Source organism: Phoca vitulina, unplaced genomic scaffold (assembly GCF_004348235.1).
Source record: "Phoca vitulina isolate PV1807 unplaced genomic scaffold, GSC_HSeal_1.0 scaffold12, whole genome shotgun sequence".
Lineage (NCBI taxonomy): Eukaryota > Metazoa > Chordata > Mammalia > Carnivora > Phocidae > Phoca > Phoca vitulina.
The window spans coordinates 36,693,866-36,717,137 of NW_022589715.1; the positions used below are offsets into that span (position 1 = coordinate 36,693,866).

Sequence of the window (23,272 nt, forward strand, 5' to 3'; positions counted from 1 at the left end):
GAAAGCTGCTTTTGCTCCACATTGAGCATAGATGAGAAAAATGGCCAGTGTCTCTGGGGAATAATTAACAAAAGACAGTTTGTTTCATCTCCATGATAAAATACAGCATCCCTATTAGAAGGCGAATTCATCATTCCCAAAAGTTAAATAGAATGACACTTTAAAAGTAATTCCAGCTGATTAAATTTAGGGTTCTGAAAAAAAAAATTTAATTCATGAATATACTCTGAATCTTTCATTTGATTTTAAAATGTATAAATGTTCATTTAACTTTGAGCCCTTGCCTCTCAGTGTTCTATTCTGAGCTAGTCAAACAAGTGGTAGCAGGCATGCTGGGCTCAATAATACTGCCTCTCCTATTTAAATACTCTTTTTCACTTGGATTGCAAATTAAAGACAGTCTCCTGAACACTGACACATTTTCGATGATTGATTTTGCAAAACGTGTTGATTTTTCTTCCACTGTTTTGCCTCCGTGTGTGTCAACTTTGGCCTTCTTTTCTTGCTCCTTTGCAGAACTGCTGTCTCTTTGAAGCCATTGTCTGCCTCATATGAAAAACGTACATGAAACCTCATGACTAATTACACAGACAGAAAATTCCTGATCTCAAATACAAAATACCTCTGCCCAGGAACCATAACACAAAAGCTTCCGACGATGTACACAACTCTTCATCAAACCTTTCGTTCACTTGAATTAAAAGAAATTCCAGTAATTTTTTTTTCTGTTAAAGTTGTGTTTACATTCTTTGAAAAGCAGATTTCTTATGCACGTTACATGCCTACAAATCAATCCATTTAACAACAAACAACATCCATCCATTTTCTCCACAAAAGTTTATACTTGCTGTTAGGTCTGCTATTAGGTGCTTCTGGATGAATTCAATTAAGTGCTACTCAGTACTGTTTTGTTCTAGATACAAAACTGTCTTCAATACAAAGTCCATTTTTTAACTCCCAACACTACGCATTAGCAAAGTAGACTTTTCCCAATAAATCCTATAATCTACAGATTAAGTATATGGTTTCTTATATTTTAAAAATATACTTGAAAAGAAAATGAACAGATACTTCTCTCCCCCCAAAATATACAAAATAATGTCTCTAAATCTAAAACTACAGGGCCTTACACACATACTGCATCTTATAGTATATACAGCACAAAATCTCATCTCCGATAACCTAGTTGGTGGGCCAATTTTTTTTTCCCATTAACAGACTAGTTCTAGAGTTAATTCAACCCATCATTTTTGAAAAACTATTGAATGCAAGGCCTCGCTTTGGCACTCAGAGAGAAGACCTGCAAGGAGTTTATAATCTAGTGTTGGGGGATAGTGGTGAATACAAGAGTATGCAAACAGTAATCCTGTGAAACCACGATAGGCACTGTGAAAGAACACGCCAGGGAAACAAAGAGGAAAGTTGGGGGTACTCCCCTGCTTGCCCCTTCCGCGTGTTAATTTCCATAAGGGCCACCGGCCACCATTTGTTTTCACAACCCATCCGAGCACCAGACTCCCCTAGCTCCCAGTCTACCAAATCTAGGTACTCCACTCTGTTTAGCCGTGGCTTGCCTTTTTGTTAGACCAGCTCTCCTCTGCCTCTAGTTGTTGTTTTTCTCGTGCAGCTACCAAGTGCAGTAAATGCAGCACGTGCCATCACACTCCGATTCTGGGAAACCCTGCAAGAACTACCAGTGCACCGATTGGCTAGTCCAACCTTGGATATAAAATTTTAGTCGCTTGCAAATGATGTTTCCGAATGGGGAGACGAGGGGAGGAAGGGGAAAAGTAGCCGCACTACCCCAGAAATGGCCACGATACCTAAGCAGAGTAAGTTGGAATAAGGTCTGCACATGAGCCAAAGCTTAGAATTTCATTGCCTTTGTTGGCTCGTGTCACTTCTTTAATTAATGTCACTTTCTCTGTTTTAATATCAGAGCAAGTGACAAGAGTGCTTCTGGATGAATTGTGTTTTCTGAGGACTATATGGCATACTCTCCCGCAGTCTGACAGAGGGACGTGCCAGCTTTACTTGGCAGTGACAATGCACCAGCTTTAGTTTTAGTAGTTTAATTTGTGGCAGTTATATGTTTTGAATACGTTGAAGTATTCACAACGGTCTCATGGAATCTGTTCCATAGATAAAGTTTACACAGTGGAAAAGAAAAGGCAATGGCTATAAGGCGATTAGGAAAAGCTTCTCTTGGCCACAGCTGGCCTGATAGGCATTCCTGTAAATTTAAGGGCATTTAGGGGATGGGATTAAAGAGATCACAAGGAATGATGGCCCCCCCCCATTTCTTTTTGCCCAGTTCTGTAGTTGGTGTGAGACGATCATAAGGAATATGATATTTAGAACTCAATTTTATGCAAAATCCATTATTCAAGAAGTGAAGTTTATATACATGATAGACATGCAATGAAATAAATGTTAGAATAGAAAACTTTGTTACTTATGCATTAAGTTGATTCTAACATTTTGGTAAACTAAGTTTTTATTGATATAAAATTCAGAAGAATTTCTGCATTGAGGATAAAGAACCAAACTTTTTCCTTTGGTGTGCTAAAGATCTTTTGGTTTCAGGCTCAAGTATTCTGAAGGTTTTTTGTTTGGACTTTTTCCTTCAGCTCCTTTATACACTTTCGTGAAGCTTCATCAACTCATGGTGAGAGTTGCCACCAAGGAGTTCTTCCCAACTTTGCCTGCCCTTTCTAAATTTAGGGTTCTATACTGCAGCAGGTTGAAGATCTGGCTTTGACTGCACCTGGCTCTGCTGGAGAACAGAAATATTCATCTCCACTGAATGCATGCTGCTTAAGTGCTGGAGGCACTTGCAGGAGAGACACTCTCATTGGAAACTTCATTACAATACTTTCTCTTCCCTACATGAACTAGTAATTCTCATTCACCAAAGACAGAACTGTGCCTGACACAGCCACGGGAGCTCCTGTTTGACTTTCAAAATTAATCAACCTCTAAGCTGGAGTAGAAATGGCATGTCCTTTAACCTTAAGCACAAAAAGCTCTCAACAGACTGCAGTTTTTATATCCCTGGATGAGAGTTTGGGCCCCTAATACTTAAACTTGATGCACATACTGGGTTTCTGGCATGCTTTTGCCCATACCCATCTGCTAGCCTGGCACTGTGCCCATTCAGAAGGTGTGATGCCAGTTTCAATAGGGCATAGGTGCCAATCAAAGATGGGTTTGGAGGGGCAGCATGCAGAACGCAGCAAAAGTCAGCTCTTCTGCCAGAAGATCCTCCTGTTATCATATAATGCCAATGAAGGGCCACATGCTTCATTGCTTGGGATCACATTGCATCTGTAGATGTTTCTGGCCTTCAGTGGATGTCTTTCTACGGAAGCATTTTCCTCAAGGATTACTTGATTGGAGACATTAAAGAAAAGTCTAACTGAAGTCCATCCTTTTAAAAGAAACAGTGGAAATCTTCAACAATTGTCTTGAAATAATGGCTGGGTTTTCTGTCTTTTCTCCTAAAACACTCTTTCATGTAGAATATTGTACAGTGTGTTCAGTCCATGTATTGGAGTTAAAAGGGACAAACATTCTGAAGAAGCACTAATTGCAAAACCAAGTACCTAAGCAGTATGCAATCCATAAACACTTCTATATCGTTAAGTGTGAATGGTGGACAAATTTTCATCATCTAAATAACTATTTTCTAGTGAATTCTCGCATTTAGAGCTTCAGAGTTTAATTTTCCTCTCCTTTGTTTTATAAACATGGATATTCCTGTGTCTTAAAAGAAAGACCATACCTACTATTTATTCCTCTTCCATATCGAAAGAAAAAAAAAAAAAACACTTCAGAAGCAAAGTCTATCCATATTTCATAAAGAAGCCAGAAGCTCTCAAAAACTGAGAGTTCTTTTATTGTGTGGCAATAGAGGTGAGCTCATTTCATGAAGAAGAAATTTCCCTATAGCAATAGGTTTCAAATTTTAAAACCTTGACCACTATAAACAGTTACAGGATAGTAACAGGTGCAGTAGAAGAAACATAATATAGAAATCAATGAAGAATGCAGCAGTTTGTAAATCTTCCCTGAAGGCAAAAGAGTTTGACAGTAAAACTGCTAAAAATGAAGAACCATAATATATGTTAAAAAGAAGATCAGACACTTAAAATGAAAAAGACAAGCAAAAGCTAAGCCTTAGAAGAACTCTCCCTTTTCATACAAAAAACCCAAACTTCTGTAAATATTTAGATTTCTTGACTGATAGGCACATGAACACTCCTTTTTCTCTAAAAATTCAAAATTAATAGCCTATGGACAGCAAATACAAAATTAAAATACATCTCCTACAGACTTCTATTTCTTGTGTAAAGGTCTAACAGGTGCATTAAATTCACAAGATCCCAGTGATTCCTTCCTCTTGTGAGTATCTCTCTCCACACCCTCATCTGATAACTACTTTATCACATATACTATAGTTTCTAATACAAGTTTTCCCTTTTTCGTGTTTATTTCCTTCTTCTTTTCACCCCCACAGTATTGTTTGCAGAATTTTCTAGTTACAATCCCAGTGGCACCATAATGTTGCATTGTGTCAGATAAGACTGCTTTCCCCAAAGCCTTCTCTTAAGACATTGCCAAAATAACACAATATAGCGAAGTATAATAAAGCACTAAGTGTTCCAATAACTCTGGTGCATTATCATTGGGCTCTTCTGAACATTATTCTACATACCTTCACAATGAATCCATTACTGTGAACAAAAAAGTAAAATAAGTAAAAACTACACATGCGTAAGTAATCTTTTCTATTTCTTCAAAAATAGAAGTCTGTTTCCTCATCAATAAGGGAGTTAAACTTTGATAATTTCTAAAAATCCTACTTAAGCTACCCTGGTTCCTCACTCCCCTCAAAAAAAAGTTTTCTTCTATATTTCTAAAACAAAATAGAGCTAATCTGAAGACATGACCCAAAATATGTATGACCATCACCTAGATAAAGTCTACACATTTATCCATGGATAAGTGATTCGATCTTAAGGCTTCACCAGAGGTTAATTTTAGTTATAATAATGTGTTACTCTTTATAAAAAATAATGCATTGATTTATGGCAATAAAGCATATATAGATTCTATCAGATGATGTTGTAATAACTGTCTCAGCTTTTCTTGCCACTAAGGTACCTCCGTAAAATTACAGGCTGGAATTAAGGGTTGACATCTGTAATTATGGAAGGGAATAAAGAAGACTGGCTTGTGCAGGTTGAATATCCCAACCTCAGTCTCAATCTCTCAAGCAAATAACTGTTGAACATCTACTCTGTGCTTGATATTCCAAAGATGCTAACTGGTCATTGCTATGCCCGACTTCAAAAAACTAAAACTTCTGCAGATAAATAATCTCTGTTTTTACTCATATAAGCCTTCAAAGGAATTCAGCTTAAGTTTATTACGTATAACTTTTGTTTTCCTGGATTTTTTTTTTTTTTTACTAATTTCTGAAACCCAGTATCTTCCATATCTGAAGTACATGAGATTCAACTTCAATGAGAACTTTTTACTATGTCATCATGGCTATTATTATAAATTTTAGGGGTAAAAATATTTAGGTCAGTAAGTAAAATGTCATAGTCTTCCAATGGCATTCTCTATGTTCTTAGTTTACAATATCGGTAGCCAAATCTATCACAATCCATGCCAGGATAAATGGAAAATCCCTCCAATGGATGTCTTTGTCACCATCCTAATCACCTGTGGCACCAGACACTGAACCTGGGATTCAGCTAATCAATGAGGATAGGTGTTTCCAAATAAATAAATAAATACATTACATTAAAGTGCTTACTAAGCTCCAAGTTCTTTAAAAACATTACTTTATTTAATCCTCACAATTATTGCCATCTCAGTGATACAGTATAGAAACAGTCTTGTGACTAGGTGGAAGTCATTCAGTTTCTAAATGTCTTAGGTCAGAATTCAATCCAGATTTGCCTAACACCAAAACCCATGCCCTCATTTATGCAATTCTGCGTCTGTGTTGCACCTAGCGATAAAGATGAATTCAGACTCAGTTCTCTCTCCTTCCCTGGAAGTTTAAAACTTTTTCACTTAGTTGATACTAAAATGACAGCAATTTTCCCATTCCCTGAACCAGCTTCCTCCCACCCCCTTTCTTTTCATATATAAAGAAATAACCTTGGCTTTGTTCTTGTATTCAGACCTTTCTTTTCCCTCTTATAACTATTTCTATTAATGCTATATAGGCACATTATTTGTCCAAGTCAAGAGCAAATACCAAAATTCTCCGTCCCTTCCCCTTGACTCTCAGCTGATGATTCCTCAAAGGCCTTGGCTACTGATCTCAAAGCTAGAGGACAGCTGGACATGCACAATGAGTTGGACATGGCAGCTGGCTTCTTCCCAGCCTCAGGCAACAAATGCTGAGGAAATGTCTGACGAAACAGTGTATCTGGAAAGAAGAACACCTGGAAAGAAGGTAGCTGGACACAAAGGTGTTGTTAAGGAAAACCTGAATTTCTTCACTTATACACAGGAAGTGATGAGAAACATGGTAAAGTGAAAAATATGATACAATTTCATATGAATTTGCTTAGATGACTTTGAAAATAATTAGTAAAAACTAAGTTGAATGAAGTGATTGCTGATGGCATCTCATTAAAGAGCTGATCCTATGATTTACAAGTGCCACTCTGGATGGAACATTGACAACATCTGGAACACACAGCTTTATTAGATATTCTGAAGTATGGAGCCTCTACCTCAAAATAGCTAAACATTTCTTCAAAATCTTTCCCCAGTGGCATGCACTTGCTAGTATTCCCAGGATCCAGGTTCTAACATTCAGATAGTAGGGGTACAGTATGACATATGGAACCTTCAAAATTGCTGTAAAACAGGGGTGCCTGGGTGGCACAGTCAGTTAAGCATAGGACTCTTGGCTTTGGCTCAGGTGGTCATCCCAAGGTCGTGAGATCTAGCCCGGCGTCAGGCTCCATGCTCAGCATGGAGTCTGCTTGAGATTCTCTCTCCCTCTCCCTCTTCCGCTCCTGCTCATGCTCTCTCTCCCCTCTCTAAAATAAATAAATCTTTAAAAAAATTGTTGTAAAACAAATATTATTTTGATAGTGAGAAAAAATAAGTAAAAAATATGTGACATATACTTAGACTGAAAGAAGCAAAGACTTTTTTGTATTTAAATAGGGACAAATAGAGCACATGCCTGAGCAAATTTCTTTTTCACAACAGGAACCACACAAGTAGTGAATGTATGTATATGTATATAGACCTATGTTTAATTTTTAAAATACATTTAAATACATATTAACATTTTATATATTTATATTTTAAAAAAGAAAAGGAATAAGTTCATTACAACCCATGCTTTTCTGTATTTCTTTGAAATTACTCAAATAATTGAAATATTAGAAATCTAAAAGTATAACTGATAAGCCATGAGATCCAAGGCTATAGCTCAGCGACAACAGAAATTTATTCAACTCCCTATCTCTGACTTTGAGTCAGCACAGTATACGAGAGATCTTAGCTCTTTGCTATACAAGAGAATTCACTAATTCAAAGTCTCAGTCAACACGTATTTTATGGGGAATTCTACTCTCTGCGGACTCTAAGTATACTCCTATGGTCTTTATCTGTACCGTCTAGTATGGTGGCCACTAGCTAGATGTAGCCACGGAGCTCTTGAAATGGGACTGCATATATCCTGGATTTTAAAGACTGTAACTAGAAATAATTTCTTTTTAAAAAAATATTGATAACATGTTGGAAAAATATTTTAGATGTATTGGATTAAATTGTATCAGTGAAATAAATTTCACCTGTTTCTTTTTACTTTTTTTAATGTGGCTCTTAGAAAACTTTAAGTTACATAAGTGACCTTCTCCTGAACGGTGCTGCTTACGGCACTCACAACCTAGCACTCAGAATCACGGCATTTTTTAAGCAAGTTCAAACTCTTTCGATAAGGACACCGTTCTCTAACCCATACATTTTTGTGGGTGTTGGTCTTATCTTCCCAACTTGATTAGACACTGAGATGATTAATAAGGAGTTATCTTTTTACCAAATTTCATTCATTTGTTCAAAATGACAATTCTATCAGAATGGGAGCTTTATTCATTGTGATTCATGAAACATGTTTGTGAAGGGTGGTGAAATACGCCACACTAAACTATGCCTCTTCGGCCTAAGGATTATCTTGGGCTGAGGGTACCCGAAAAGGAGCAAGTGCAGGGAGAGGCTTTCTCTGAACTCCCTTTATTTACATAAAGACAGATCCTCCAAAAAAGACTCAATTGTTATAAATTCCCTCCAGGGAAGTTTCATCAACCAGAAAAAAACTACTCTTACCACAAGAGATTAGAAGTTGATACCACTTCCAGACAAACTTTGTCACAAACTATCATATCCCCCATCTATTCTCCTAAGGGCCCATTCATCTTTCCTAAAGATCATTTACTGTCCTTTAAGTGACCTCCATCCCCTCTCCTTTTCCCCTAGTAAGACAGTGTATAAGCTCTCAAATCTCACTGCTCTTTGGGGGTATTCACTTTTTGTTTCTCTGTGATCTCCCCATGCACATAACATTAAAAATTAGTAAATTGGTGTAGCTCTTCTCCTGTTGTCAGTTTATTTCATAAACCCAGCTCTCGAACCTAGGAGAGTAGAGGCAAAGTCTTTCCTTCCCTACTGTCTGAAACATTTAATGAGGAATCCAAGATTCCCCCAGTGGAGGTCTTTTACCAGCTTTTTAAACTCCTCTAAGAACAGATGTAATGACGGGGCGCCTGGGTGGCTCAGTCGTTAAGTGTCTGCCTTCGGCTCAGGTCATGATCCCAGGGTCCTGGGATTGAGCCCCGCATCAGGCTCCCTGCTCCGCGGAAAGCCTGCTTCTCTCTCTCCCACTCCCCCTGCTTGTGTTCCCTCTCTCACTGTGTCTCTCTGTCAATTAAATAAATAAAATCTTTAAAAAAAAAAAAAAAAAAAGAACAGATGTAATGAGTCAATCCATTTAGGAGAATTTATCCTTGAGGGTAATTTTTTTTAATCACTAATATTTATCTTATTTTATTCATTAAATCCAGGCATGTAATGGATAGTTCTGATCAATCAACTACATATTTAAGGTAGCCCTGAACGATCCTTTTAAATTCAGTGTAATTTAAAAATTTTTAAATGTAGTGTAAAAATATATTCAACTAGAGTTCCTTATCTGTACCAAAGAAAACAAAAAATAATTTTGAGCGTCTATTTTCTCATTTATCAAGGATGGCAAATAACTAGTACCATCTAGATGCACAGGAGAGAAGTTAATTCATTCCACACAACAGATGCCTTGAGGTATTAAGACTCAATTCTCTAGTGAAGCCTAGTTAAGAAATGACCAGAACCCTGTATTACTTAAATATTAATGATTAAGATTCACAGAGTGTTTGGATTTAGACAGTTGTGGTTTCTGAGCTATAAAAAGCAATGTTTCCAGGAAAACACACTCTCAGAAAAGAACATCAACATTTATCTGGTGGACTTTATAACCAGGCTCTAGAAGGTCTTCTAGGAGTCATTCAGAAAAACATGGACAGCAAGGAATGGGGTCAGTCGTGTCTTAAACCAGACATTCTGGTAAACATTAATGATCCTCATTTACTTAATAAAGTACATTTATGAATTCTATTGTAATTCAAAGTTTCAATTTTCAAAATACTAAGTGATTACAGTTTCCATCACATATACAAGAATATTTGGTAACTTATACTTTACCTAAATATATCAGTCCAAATCCTCCAGAGCCAATCATTTTGCCCAGCATCCATTGTTTTCCTTCCGTATCATCCAGAACCTTGCCTTCTGGAAGTGGAACAGGAAGTTTGTATTTCTCACTTCTTCTTGGTGGCATCACTTCTGTTGGCAGAAAGGTTGCGATAAGTAATTAAAAATAAAAACAGCAAAAAGTCCAGTTAAAATACATTTCTCAAAATGTCTTCTACGGGGCACTTTCCCAGGTTCCTACAAATGAGGATTATGAGGTCAGTTGGACTTGGGAAAGCCCACACACTATATTCAAATTGGAATTTTCACATACAACATTGAAATCTAAGAAGGACGAATACTAAAAAAACAAACCTTTTGAACTTCACTTAACATGTCCAAAATTCATTTAGGGGAGTCTATAATACCTACTAACAGTGCAGAATATCCCCTAAGAAGTGAGTTTACAATTCCCGATGACAAAAAGAAAATAAACATATACATGCAAATACTCCTTTCATTGAGAACGTTAAGTATCAAAGATGAGGTCTTTGGTCACTAGGAGAGAATACAGCTTTGGATTAGGAAAACATGGACAATGGCAACAAATATCACCAAGCACAGCAAGTCACATCACTGACACAGAGCAGGTACTCGGGAAATATTTAAGTAAGCCCGGAATTTTCACGGATATATAACTTCTCAGAGCACAAGGCCACAGGGCAGTTTCAGGGGCAGCACACTACTCTTTGTTTCTTTAGACCCTGTGTCTTCCCCACCCTCATCAAAGTGAAAAGTGCCCTGCCTTAGAGATTAACAAATTACATGTGGACACAGGTTTGTGAATTTCACAATGAAAGATTTTTAGTTGGAAGAGAAAACTGCATAGGGAAACACACACACACACCAGCATATCTTCCTGAAACTAATTTACATGTGAAGGTAGTTGCAATCCTCTAAGTATTTCCAAAGAAAAAAAATTTTAAAACTGGTGAGTGCTTTGAAATGAAAGTTAAAGTTTTCGTTGTATAATCTTCCCCTTTTCTGAATGAGAAAGTTTCTGTTCCTTCTAATAAGGCTTCCCTCCTTCACTTACTTTTATCCAATGCCCTGCTATCTTTTACTCAGCATCAGCGTCTCAGAGCAAAGGAACACGGCTGAAACCTTTAATGATATTCACCTGTCCTTCTAACACAACCACAAGGGAAACAGGGAATTTACACGGTGAACTATGCTTCAGGTAGTTTTGTGGGGGCTCCCCTTGACCAATACTTTATATATATATACTGGTGTCCAATACATATTTGCGGACTTAAAACCTAAAGTCTTCAAAGAACAACTTTTCAGCAGGGCATAAATCCTGAGTAAGTATAAAGAGAATAAACACAGTTTCGGAGGGAAGTCCGTGGCATCAGAACTTGAAAGCTGAAACTGCACATCCCGGGCGGGGTTCCGAGGAGCAAGCGGCGGCCTCTTCTCAAGGCCAGCCCCCGACACGGGTGCCCCTCCGCTTTGGGGTTCCTTCCAGGGCTACTATGAAAAGCGCTCACACGAGTTGCCGGCGACAAACCGGCGTCCAGAGGCCTGAACACGTGCCAGGACCGGGCTTGGGCGGGCCGTGGCAGGGGCCGGGGGCACCGTGCGGCCCGCCACCCGCCTGCCCCCGACTCTCGGAGGCCCGGGCCGAACCGCCGCGAAGCCCGCCGGCGCCTGGAGACTACCTTCCCGCCTCACGCTCTCCCTGCACCGGCGAAAAGCGGAACCCGCCCCCGCCCGCGCCTAACCCCTCCGGCCGGCGCTCTGGGCTAACGCGCGTTGAAGGGGGCGCCGGTTCTCGCTCCGAGTTAGGAAAAAGTGCGCGACCAACCGCGGAAGCAGGGCCCCGCCCGGGCCGGGAGGCTCCGGCGCTCACCCCGACGGCAGCTCCTCCAGCGGCGCGGCGGGGCGGGGCAGGCGGAGAGCGGGGCGCAGCTGTGCCGCTCCACCCGACGCCCAGGACCGGGAAGGAGAGAGGGCTGGCCCGGCCCCGGGTTTCCCCCGCCGCCAGGCCGCGCGAGGCACCTCCCGCCTGCTCTTGGGGCCGGGCGGGGCCGCGGGCCTCCAATCCCGCGGGGAGGCGGGCCCGGCCCGAGCCGGCCCTCGGAAGGGCCCACGCTGACGTCCCCGCGCCCGCGCCGCTTGCGCGGGGCGAGCCCGGCGTCGCCTGGCTCCGGGCGGAGTCCAGGCCTAGGGGCTCGCGAAGCCTCGAACGGGCCGCGGCGGGTGCTTTCGTGCCGGTGCCCCGCCCGCGCTCCAGAGACGCCCAGGGGAAGAGTGAGCGCCGGGTCTACATAGGGAAAGGGGGCTGTATGATTGCCGCACACCCTGGCCCGCCAGAGCCTGGAGGATGAGCCATCAGATCCCTTTGGTGCATTTGTGTAGGAGGAATTTTAGGTCTCCCGTATTCTCTCAGTACCCAAAGTTTCCAAATCAGTGGGCCAGCCTTTACTGAGCACTTACCCATAACTAGTCACACTAGCCAGGCCCTCCAGAGGGCCTTTTTGTCTGTGAACTGGAAATACCCGTATTTAGGTTATAAGGTATGTTAAAGAAAAATTTATAACGACACTCGTTAAAATGGAAAAGAAAACGTTATTCCAAACTATTGCAATAGGAGAAAGAGCTGCATTCAATGCCAAAGACAGCAAAGTGGGAATTTATAGCCAAGGGGTGGGGGTCAGCGGTTGGAAAATTATTAAGAGGAAATGTCAGAGATACAAGGAGTAGTCTGGCTAAACTGAGTTAACAGGAATCTTGCTGAAGACAGGCCAGGGTGATCAGAACTCACCTAGGGGATGGTGAAGGATGAGGAACTCCGTTAGATGTGGAGGGTTGTGGGTAGTCGGGGGATTTGGGCTAAATTGACTTAACAGGATTCCCACTGAAATTAGACAATGTAGAGAGACCATGGAAGTCAATAGCCATCCCTAGTTGAAAAAGAGTTCTGGGAAGCCAGAGTAGAGTTTGGTCAAAGAGAGGATCTTTAGCAGGTTATTAGTTATAAGATTATGATGATACGTGAGAGAAATTTATTAAGTGGTTTTCTAACACATAATAAAGACTCATAGTGAGCTTCTAATATTTTGGGGTAGACAAAACAAATGTTCCAAAAGCAATTATTAAATATATCAACATCCTATGTTGGAAGTCAGTAATTACTTGGGAGGCAAACTGAAAGGGAAATCAAAGTCCTTTAATGACTTTGATGGAATAAGTTTTTAGGACTTCCTACATTTGTCACCAAATTAAAGATGGCATGAGAAAACATTTCTGAAGCACTTGGTGCTGTGGATATAAAAGCCTTTTTAGGGGCGCCTGGGTGGCTCAGTCCGTTAAGCATCTGCCTTCTGCTCAGGTCATGATCCCGGACTCCCGGGATTGAGCCCCGCATGGGGATCCCTGCTCAGCCAGGAGCCTGCTTCTCCCTCTGCCCTTCCCCCCGCTCATGTGTTCTCTCTCTCTCTTGCTTGCTCACTCATTCTCTCTCTCAAATAAATAAATAAATAAAATATTTAAATAAATAAATAAAAGCCTTTTTAAAGAAGTTCAGTAGTCTATATGTAGAATAATCACATCATCTAAGGTAGTGATACACTAATCCAACAATGTCCATTCTTATTTTTGTAAGATATGTATATGTAACAGATGCTATTGGTTGCCTAGCCAAACATCCATATGGACATTCTTTCTCCCGTTCCAAATTTGTTCAGGTTTCTACCCACTTCCCCAAGTAAATTTCTTTGGGAAGATGCAGCTCCAGCAACAACCACAACAGATTACTCCTGAGGGGTCATATATGGCTCTTGTGTTCATACCTATTATATGGAGTATATGTGTGTCTTTGTTTAGGCCATTATAACAAAATACCATAGACCGTGTAGCTCATAAACAACAGAAATTTATTTCTCACAGTTCTTAAGACTGGAAAGGTCACACCATCACAGTGGGGATTAGGTTTCAACATAGGAATGTTTGGGGCACACAAACATTTAGTCTATGGTAGTTAGCAAAATCTGTTAGCTCAACCTTCAAAATACATCTAGAATTCATCAGTCCTCACCATCCCTACTGACTGCCACCATCCTGGTCCAATAACCATCATGGCTTTCCTAGGTAATTGTAGTACCCTCCTAAATGTTGTCCTATTTTCTACCCTTCGACACCTTCAGTCTATTCACAGCAAACAGCTAAATGATCTTTTTAGGAGCTTAAATTAGATCATTCCTCTGTTGAAAACATTTTAGTGTCATTCAATAAAAGCCAATCCTTACTATGACTTAAAACAGTGTTTTTCAACCTTGGCAATATTGACATTTAGGCCAGATGATTCTTTATCGAGAGGGGGAGGTGGGTGCAGAGGTGGTCTATCTCCTGTAGATAGGATATTTAGCATTGTAGGATATTTAGCAGCATCCCTGGCCTCCCCAGGAGTCTCTCCCCACCGAGTTATTATGGCCAAAATCAACCATTACCAAATTTTATAAATGTTGTCAGAGATGTCCTGGCTGAGAATGATTGATCTGCAATGATCTACATCTTCTGTGCCTCCCCCATTTCCTACTACTCCCTCCAACCACTGTGGCCTCCTTGCTCTTCTCAGGACTTTTGCGCTTTTCCTTTTGCCTGGACCATTCTTCAATCTGTGTCTATATGGACTACTCTATCACTTTCTTCAGGTCTTTATTCAAAAGTAAACTCAGGGAGACCTTTTTTTAACCATCCTATCTCATATTCCAACCTACCCACAATACTTCATAGCCCCCTTTCTTTTTTTTCCTCCTACCACTTAGTATTGTACAACAACATATTATACAGGTAACTTATTTATTTGGAAAATAGACAAATAGTCTTCCTCAGCAAATTATATGTTCCATGGGAACAGGCAACATTTTTGACTGTTTGAGTCACTACTGTATCCCCAGTCCCTATGATGCAAATAGAGAAAACACAACATTTTCTTATTAAATGAATAAATGAATCATGATGGAATCATTCCCTTCCCAGTGATTGGTTTGACCAGTATGTGTGTATGTATGAGTATAGATAGAGGCAAAGAAAAGTTTTCTGGACACTTCTATAAAGAGATGTTCTCCTCTGGATATCATTCTGGATGTGATACCTAAAATTTCTGCAGTCATCTTGTGACCATGAGGGTACAAATTATATATCTAATACACCAGAAATGACAGAATGCTCAAAAATGAGGTTAGAATACTTATTCACATATCCAAAAAAAAGAAAGGAAGAATAAAAGGAAAAAAAATCAACCCTTAACTCACACCTCATTTAAAACCTGACTTGAAATTCATCATAGACCTAAATCTAAATGCAAGAGCTAAAACTATAAAACTTTTGGAAGAAAACCTGGGAGAAACCCTTTATGATCTTAGATTTTATAAATCTTTGTGATCTTTGACTTTTTGTAATTAGAATGTACCCAAAAAAAGCTGAAAGCCTAAAAGAAGAAGTTGCTAAATTAACTACATCAAAATTAAAAATGTTTGCTCTCAAAAAGCCCTGTTAATATACCAAGTTTTGATAGGTATATGGAATAACAGGAACCCTCTTTCTTCACTGGTGGGGATCCAAAGTGCTACAGCCACTTCAGAAAACAATTTGTCAGTTTCTTATGATATTAAATGTATAATTAGCATATGACCCAGCCTTCATGTTCCTGGGCACTTACCCAAGAGAAATGTAAACCTATATCTACATCAAGTCTTGTACTTAGATGTTTATAGCAGCTTCTTAGGTAATAGCCAAAAATTGAAAAGAGCTCACATTCCCATCAAGTAGTAAATGGATAAACAGATTGTGGTATATAATATATCTCCTACACAGTGGAATATCACTCAGCAATAAAAAGGAACAAACTACTGATACAAGCAACAACCTGAATGGATCCCAAAAGCATGGTGTTATAGAAAGGAAAGAAGACACAAAAGAGTACATATCGTATAATTCCATCAGAATTCCCAGGGACTGGTTTGAAGGGGTGGATGGATGGCAAAGGGGCTAGTGGAACTTGTGGGAATGGCAGAAATGTTTAATCTCTTGATTGTAGTAGTGACTCCATGAGTATACATTTGTAAAAACTCATCTAATTGTACACTTAAGATTTATAAATTTTATTATATGTAAATTATGCTGCAGTGAAACTGACTTAAAAGAAAAGAATGGCTGAGGAGAAAGACAGGAAGAATCTGAGTTGTTGAGACCTTCACTGAATCACTCATTCAACCGACATTGAAGCCACCATACTTTTCAGATTCCTCCGTGAAGTGTTAAGTCTCCTTATTGCTTAAGCTTCTTAGCATTGATTTTTATGTTTCTTGCAGCCAAAATCTTCCTAACAGATGAAATAAAGTTTCAAGTGACAATGAATTTAAAATGTTAATAAATGTGTCATAAATAAAAATGGGAACAGAAGTGCAGGTAAACCTGTATTGAGACTATGTGGGGTTTTCTTAAGTGTTGGGTTTTAATGCAGAATTTTATGATTCAGAGCATATTGCTGTGTGTATGTTTCAAGATGAAAACTGACAGAATATAGAAATACAAATTTTGGAACTAGTGAAAGAGCGTCTTCTGAATGAACATGATAAGAAACAAGAAAGAAAAGAGAATCTAGACATGAAGCACTGAAGTATGAGTCATCTGAAGAAGAAAAAATAGGGAAAACAAGGTTTTCAAACAAGGCTATTTTGATAGATCTTACAGACTATGACTGATTCACCACAAACACACGCACACACACACACAAGGACTTTCTTGGCGGTGTGCCAACATTGTAGGTATGGCTGGGGTTCTGCTTTTCAAAGAACCAGGTGCTGTGAAATGCTTGTACTGGTTCAAAGAAAAAAGAAAAACCTAGCCATTCAGTGAGCATACCTTACAAGGCCAGGATCATTTCAAATCAATTAAAGTGTTAAAGATGTTGCATAGACAAAACATTTAGAAAAATCCAATCTTTGTAATTTAATGTGAGAAAAGGAGATCACTTCACTGGAAACACTTTGCCTGCCAAAGAAGAGCTAGTTTTTGTTTTATAAAAATCAGGAGGCCATTTGCACTCATAAACGCACAATCCCTGGAGAGCTAAGCAGTTACTGACATAGAGATTTTGAAAATAATAGTATTCAGATAAATGGAATCTCAAAGCTATCAGATATACAATCAGACCAAATATCTATGTCCTTTGCATTCTTTCCATATAAGACCATTGCAAGGCCTGAACTTATTGTCCCCAAATCACAGTTCTTGTTTGTCCATGTAAGTGAAAGACAAGGACACAAAAAATTAATTTAAAATGTCATCTGTCAGTATGTCAACAGGCTTCATAAAATCTTTTCCAGAGATATTAATTAGTAGAGCCCTGCTGCCAAACAATTGGAAGTAAATATGTATCAAATTATCTCTCAAACAATTGAATGGGGTAAAACCTAATACGGCTAGCCAACATGATGTTAGTCCTACCCTGTCCATTCCCCTAATGCAAGCATCATAAAAGATTAATTAACCACAAGACTATATTCACACTTTACATCCTCTTTCTTTCTAACTAACATGCCTGCAGTAATCAAAAACATGAGCTAGAGAAGGAGGAAGGGGAACTGGCTGAATGATTTTAAGCAGAAGCTGTGCTTTCAATAAGAATAGGGTTGATGATGTATTCAAAGGAGAAGTGAGGACAGTTTTCCCACGTGCGATGTAAGCCATGCTTTTAGGCTTGCCTTTCACATACCAGCAGCACCACCCTCTTCAGTTTGTATTCTTAGGTCTTTGAGCTCAGGTTGAGATAAAATTATGGAGGATCTTAAATGCTTGAAACAGAGTTTGGGTTTGAAGTTCTAGAGTTGTACAGTCCAATCCAGTAGCTTGGACCACTTACATTTCAATTAATTGAAATTAAATGCAATTAAAAATTCAATACCTTAGTTTCACGAGCCATGTTTCAAGTGCCCAGTGACCACATGTAGCTAGTGGCTACCCTATTGGGCAGAACCAGTTATAGAATATTTCCATCATCATGGAAAGTTCTGCTGGACAGTGCTACTACAGAAAATGGAGAATCCCTGGCGACTCAAGCAGGAGGCTAACCCTAACTGCTCATGTGTATTAGCCACCCAGAGTATAGAGAGGCGTGTATGTGAAAGGTCTATTCCTCAGCCCATACCATGTTTTTTTGATTTTAGTAATTTTATAATAGGTTTAGTTCATTTCTTATATTGTCTTAGATATTTTCACATATTTCACATATACTTTCCCATATATATGTATATAAAGTTTGTATTAATTTTATTGGTATGAACATAGAAAAGGAAGTGGAGGATAAACACCATCTTGATACTGATAACATTGGGTTATCTCAGGATGTGGAATAGGAAAGATAGGAGTAGATTGATATTTTATCTCAGACTTATGACATATTTCACCTAATACAACCAAGAAAAATCCATGCCTGTTATCTCTATAAAATGAAATTAATGATATACCCACTGCCTTATCACATTGGCTTTTTAAAAAATTTCTAAGGGAAGATAATTAGGTACCCAGTAAAATATAAGCACTTTAAAGGGATATATATTCTCCTTTTCAATATGAAGGGTCCAAAATAATAAAATTAAATCAAAGATATTCCCTTTTCTTGGTGTAAAATGAAATATAATGTTACATATATTCTTTTTGTTTATGATCTATATTAGGTGAGAAAAATTATTAATTGGAACCACTTCAGGAAGCAATTGGATAAAATTAATGATATATTGTGTTGGTCTCGGCTCTGGAAAGACCATGGTTTATTTAGCTGTTTCTGGTGTATAGGAGAAAAATTCGAGGATATTTATAAGCCACTCTTATGAAGTCATTCTAATGGATAACAGCCCTAAGCAGTGCTGGAAGTTCTTCTTTCCAAGATTATTCTCCAATGATTCAGTTCAAAAGAACAAGTCTGTTTTGAGGAGAGTGTTTTTTATGCAGTAATCTCATTCTGTACCTGAATATTATCCATACCTAGTGTTTCATATTTTCACACACATGTGGTTGGGTTTCATCCAATGCTACTTGAATTTGTTTATAAAATGGAGGAATTCTAGCACCCTTTTATATCTCATGGAGTTTTCTCTCTTCTCTTCTGCCAAGCTATGGAGAAGAAGGCTACAAAAATCCCATTCCCTAGAAGTGAAGTTAGTAACGCTGAATTGATTTGACAGGGGTGATGAACATTCAAATGCCAATATATTGGAGTGAATCAACAGTGTGAAGTATTCATGATGGTGCTCATTCATTTCACAAGGGTACTCAATCAACTATGAAATCCAAATGTTACTAGCATCATGAAATCTTCCTCTGCAGCTATCTGGACAATCTATTACAGGATATTTCATGCTATATGGATACTCTTGAGTTTTTAATATACATAATAATTTCCTGGAATGCAGTTCCTACTCATAACAAAAATAAACTGATAAATAGACAAAAGACAAGAGAGAGCGTATGGAGACTGTAGTTTGGTGAAGAAATCATTGGAAGCTTCTGGACAAGATAATGACAAGAGCAGAATTTTATCTCCCTGCTCTCAAATTCTGATTGCAATGCCTGATATAACATTTTTAAAAGGGAAAGAGGAAAAACAATTCTATGTTAGCACCAGAAAGTAAAAATGAATACTGGCCATATGAAGAAACTTGGAGGCATTTCTGTTAAAAGTTATACGGGTGGAATTATATTGAAGGATAGCATGGAGTATCAATGTCAAACATCCTCTTTTAAAAGAGCAATGTACCTATAGTGCAATAAAGGAAACACTGACCAATTAATACCACCCCACCATCCTTTGAAATTTGAAGGTATTAGGGTTAAAAGTGAAATCCATGCATTGCATCATCAGAACCACAACCACTTATGTGGACCAAAACATTTGGACCATATCATTGGTACTGAAAGGCCTCAATGGAGCAGAGAGCTGGCAACATTGCAACTTGCTCCCCACACCAAGAGAGAACCATCAAACATTTATAATAGTGCTTGGTGGATAACTGCTCAGTAAATATTCTGAATGAATAAATGAAGTTTAAAAAAAAAAAAAAAAACAGTAAACCTGCAACCTGGTGTCAGTCTTCCTTTAGCACTGACTTGGAGAAAGAAACACAAAGATGAGAGGTGGTGTTCATGCTCTGGGACAAAGACAAATTAATGGAATAAAACGAGGGTGAAATGAAATGGCCAGAAGTCCCCGTGGAGAAGCCAGAAACAGCAAAGCAGATTTATTCACTTACTCAAATATTACTTGAGCTTGGCTCTGGAGACAGGTTGTATCAAAAGGCAGAGTCCTTGCCTTCTTCAAAGTCATAGTCTTTTGGAGGGGACAGGTATTAAATAATCATTGAGAAAATTTATAGGATTCTGTTAAAAGCCGTAACAGGAAGAGCTCATTCCAACTGGCAAGCAAGGTCATGGGAAACCTCTGAGGGAATGACACTTAATATGAGACCTGAAGGATGATGGGTGGTTAGGAGGCAGAAAGGGGAAAGAAGAACACTTCATGGAGGAAAGCATATACACAAAGTCCTGGGTTAGGAAGGAAGTTGGTGTGTTTAAGGCCCCAAAAGGACAATGGTAAGAGATGACAGCAGTGGATGATCCTGGAGACATAGGCAGAGGACAAATAATGCTACAGTTTGTGAGTCTAAACATTTTTGTCTTTTTCCTAAGTGAAATGAGGAGCTGCTGAAGAATTTAAACAAGGAAATGACATGGTACTATTTACATTTTAAGATCACAGTAGCTACTGAGTAATTATTCTCTAAATGATTCATAGTGATAGGTGGCAAGTGGTCAGTAAATTTATAAGAACTTACTTGGAATTGTCAGAAATTATTTGGGAAACAACTACATTATCTACACTCACATTGGATCAGAGCTTGAATTACTTTATTTCTCTGTTAGAGGAAAGAGTTATTCCAGAAACCCTGAGATTTGGGAAGACATCAGAATTACACTATTATATTGTAACTTTTTTCATTTATCACTAGATCTAGACAGGAAAGATACTAGCAGGAAATCAATCAGAACAAAAACTATCTCCATTTCTATTTGTCTTATAAAACAAGATTAGGTAAGCATAGATAGCCCTCTGTAGGTGATCAGACTGAGAAAAATTACCATACTTAAGGAAAGATCCTATAATTTAGACTCCATTCCTTCTTTGAAAAATCAAAACTACCTTCTTTTAAAAATAAGTTATTACAACAAACAGAAAACCCTTCTAAAATTTTTTTATTCATAAGTACAATAAAACCAAAGAAGAGATTTTTCCTATGAAATTAAAGATAATATGTATTAATTTCCTATTACTGTTTAACAAATTACCACAAAATTATGACTTCAGTAATAAAATATATTCTCTTACCAGGCTGGAGGTTAGAAATTCTAAAATCAAGGTGTCAGTAGGTCTCTGTTCCTTCTAGAGGCTCTAGGGGAGAATCCATTTCCTTGACTTTTCTAGCTTCTACAGGCTGCCTGCAATTCCTTGTCTTGTGGCCCATGCTCCATCTTCAAAGCCAGCAGTGTAGTAGCATCTTTCAATATTTCTCTCTGACTCTGATCTTCCTGCTTCCTCTTAGAAGGATACTTTTGATTAAATTGAGCTCACCCAGATGATCCAGGATGATCTTCCATCTCAAGATCCTTAGCATAATCATATCTGCAAAGTACCTTTTGCCATATAAAGTAACATATTCTCAGTTTGGTTCCCAGGGATTAGAGCCTGGAAATCTTTGGGGATGGAGGTCATTATTCTGACTACTACAAATATTCTAGAAAAAAAATCTCTATACCAAAGAAAAAGAGAGAGAGATAAAAAACATAATTTTAAATTATAAACCAAAGATGAAATTAACCCAATATGTTATATCTGAAAAAGCAAAATTAGTTATGTAGAAGATAAACTTATAAAATTCTTTTAAAATTCAAAGGAAAGGACAGATTATAAACTTCAATGATGAGGGAAAACATTAAAAAAGTATCAGTGCAAAAATCTACTTACTTGCAAAATTAGATCGGCCTTAAAGATTTTCTCTATGACACTAAGTGAAAGAAGGAAAGGAGTGTCAACCACAGAGTTGTAAATAAAATGACTGTGACTTTAGAATGCTAAAACAGTCAAGTTATCCTTATGCATGAAGGCAAAAATAGCAATATTTTCAAATATGCAAAAGTCAGAACATACACCAGGAAAACTTTCTGAGTAAAGTAACCAAAAACCTGGGGAAAAAAACATTAAAATGAAGCAAAATAAGAGCAGAGTTTCTATCTATTCATAACCACACCACCTCTTGTGGAAGGGAATTTCATTTGCTGAACACCTTGAAGGGAAAATTGCTCTGTAAAATTGAGAAATAATGTGGAGTTCCTGGAGTTTTCCGGGAGGAAAGAGGAGGAAGCAAGACAGCAGGTGGAAGAGAGATGGTGTGAGACTGGATGCCAGAAGGGGTAAGTGGTCATTGTGGAAACATTGGTTGTCAGATGGACAAAGGATTAATCCAGACTGATGTCTACTGTTCCACTCAAAGTTGTTTTGGTTGCTATGATCTTAACTCCTCTTCTACCTTCCTTCCATTTTTTTTTTCAGTTTGTATGAAAGAGTGTGTAAATTGAAGAGTCTATGTTCCATATCTGAGCATGTGTGACTCAGATCAGAGATGGCCCATGAAGAAGCACTAGTCCAAGGTAGCCATGAGAATATAAACACAAGGTGTTTTTATGGAGAAAATACATAGAAAATTTAGGAAAGGGCTTAGATCTTGAAAAATTGGGAAGCACCTGGCTATCATTTGGATTGCACATTAATTATGGAAATTACAGCTGGAAAATACTGTTGGTGAGCATTAATGATCTAACGTCTAAGTAACTATTTTAAATATAATTTCTAAATGTGTTTAAAGTTTTCTTTATTTGACCTCTCAACTTCAATCATCTTTTTTTCTCCACTCCTACCAAAGTCAATCACTGAAGCCAACCAGCTGAAGTCAGTCACTCTGAGGGAAGGGAGAAAATTGACAATCATATTCTTGGTCTCATTAACAAAAAATGCATCACTTCGTATCTCAGTTCTCTTCCTTGGACTTTATGACACCATACTGTCCTGGTGCTCTTTTAGCCCACTGGCTATTCCTTCTAAATCTGCTGTGCTTAGTTAGTCTCTGCTCAGTCTCTACTCAGGGCACAGACATTTATCTTTTTTAATTCCATCTAGTCCCAAGGCTTTAAATGCAATGTGTGTATTATGAACTCCAAAATTTATACCTCCAGTTGCTTCAGTTACCATTTGGAGTGACAAACACTCCAAACTTAGTGGCATAAAACCACAGCTATGTTATTATGCTCATACATTCTGTATGTCAGGAGTTTGGAAAGGGCACAGAGAGGATGGCTTATTCTTGCTGGGATGATTTGCAAACTGGGG

General features: G+C 38.5%; 1 protein-coding gene across 5 annotated transcripts in view; it reads right to left on the minus strand.

The window, feature by feature from the left end:
- The window catches only part of VRK2 (VRK serine/threonine kinase 2), a 126,290-nt gene extending 104,892 nt beyond the window's left edge, over positions 1-21,398 (minus strand). For 3 of the 5 annotated variants that reach the window (XM_032410942.1, XM_032410941.1, XM_032410938.1), the window contains exons 1-2: positions 11,681-11,854; positions 9,781-9,921 (exon numbers count right to left, since the gene is read on the minus strand). In XM_032410942.1, the coding sequence (XP_032266833.1) occupies positions 9,781-9,916 (136 nt within the window). In that variant the 5' untranslated portion in view covers positions 9,917-9,921; positions 11,681-11,854. Of the gene's footprint in view, positions 1-9,780; positions 9,922-11,635; positions 11,855-21,217 lie in introns of those variants that run through there. The other 2 variants (XM_032410940.1, XM_032410939.1) reach the window with 2 other exon arrangements.
- Positions 21,399-23,272: the final 1,874 nt, after the last annotated feature.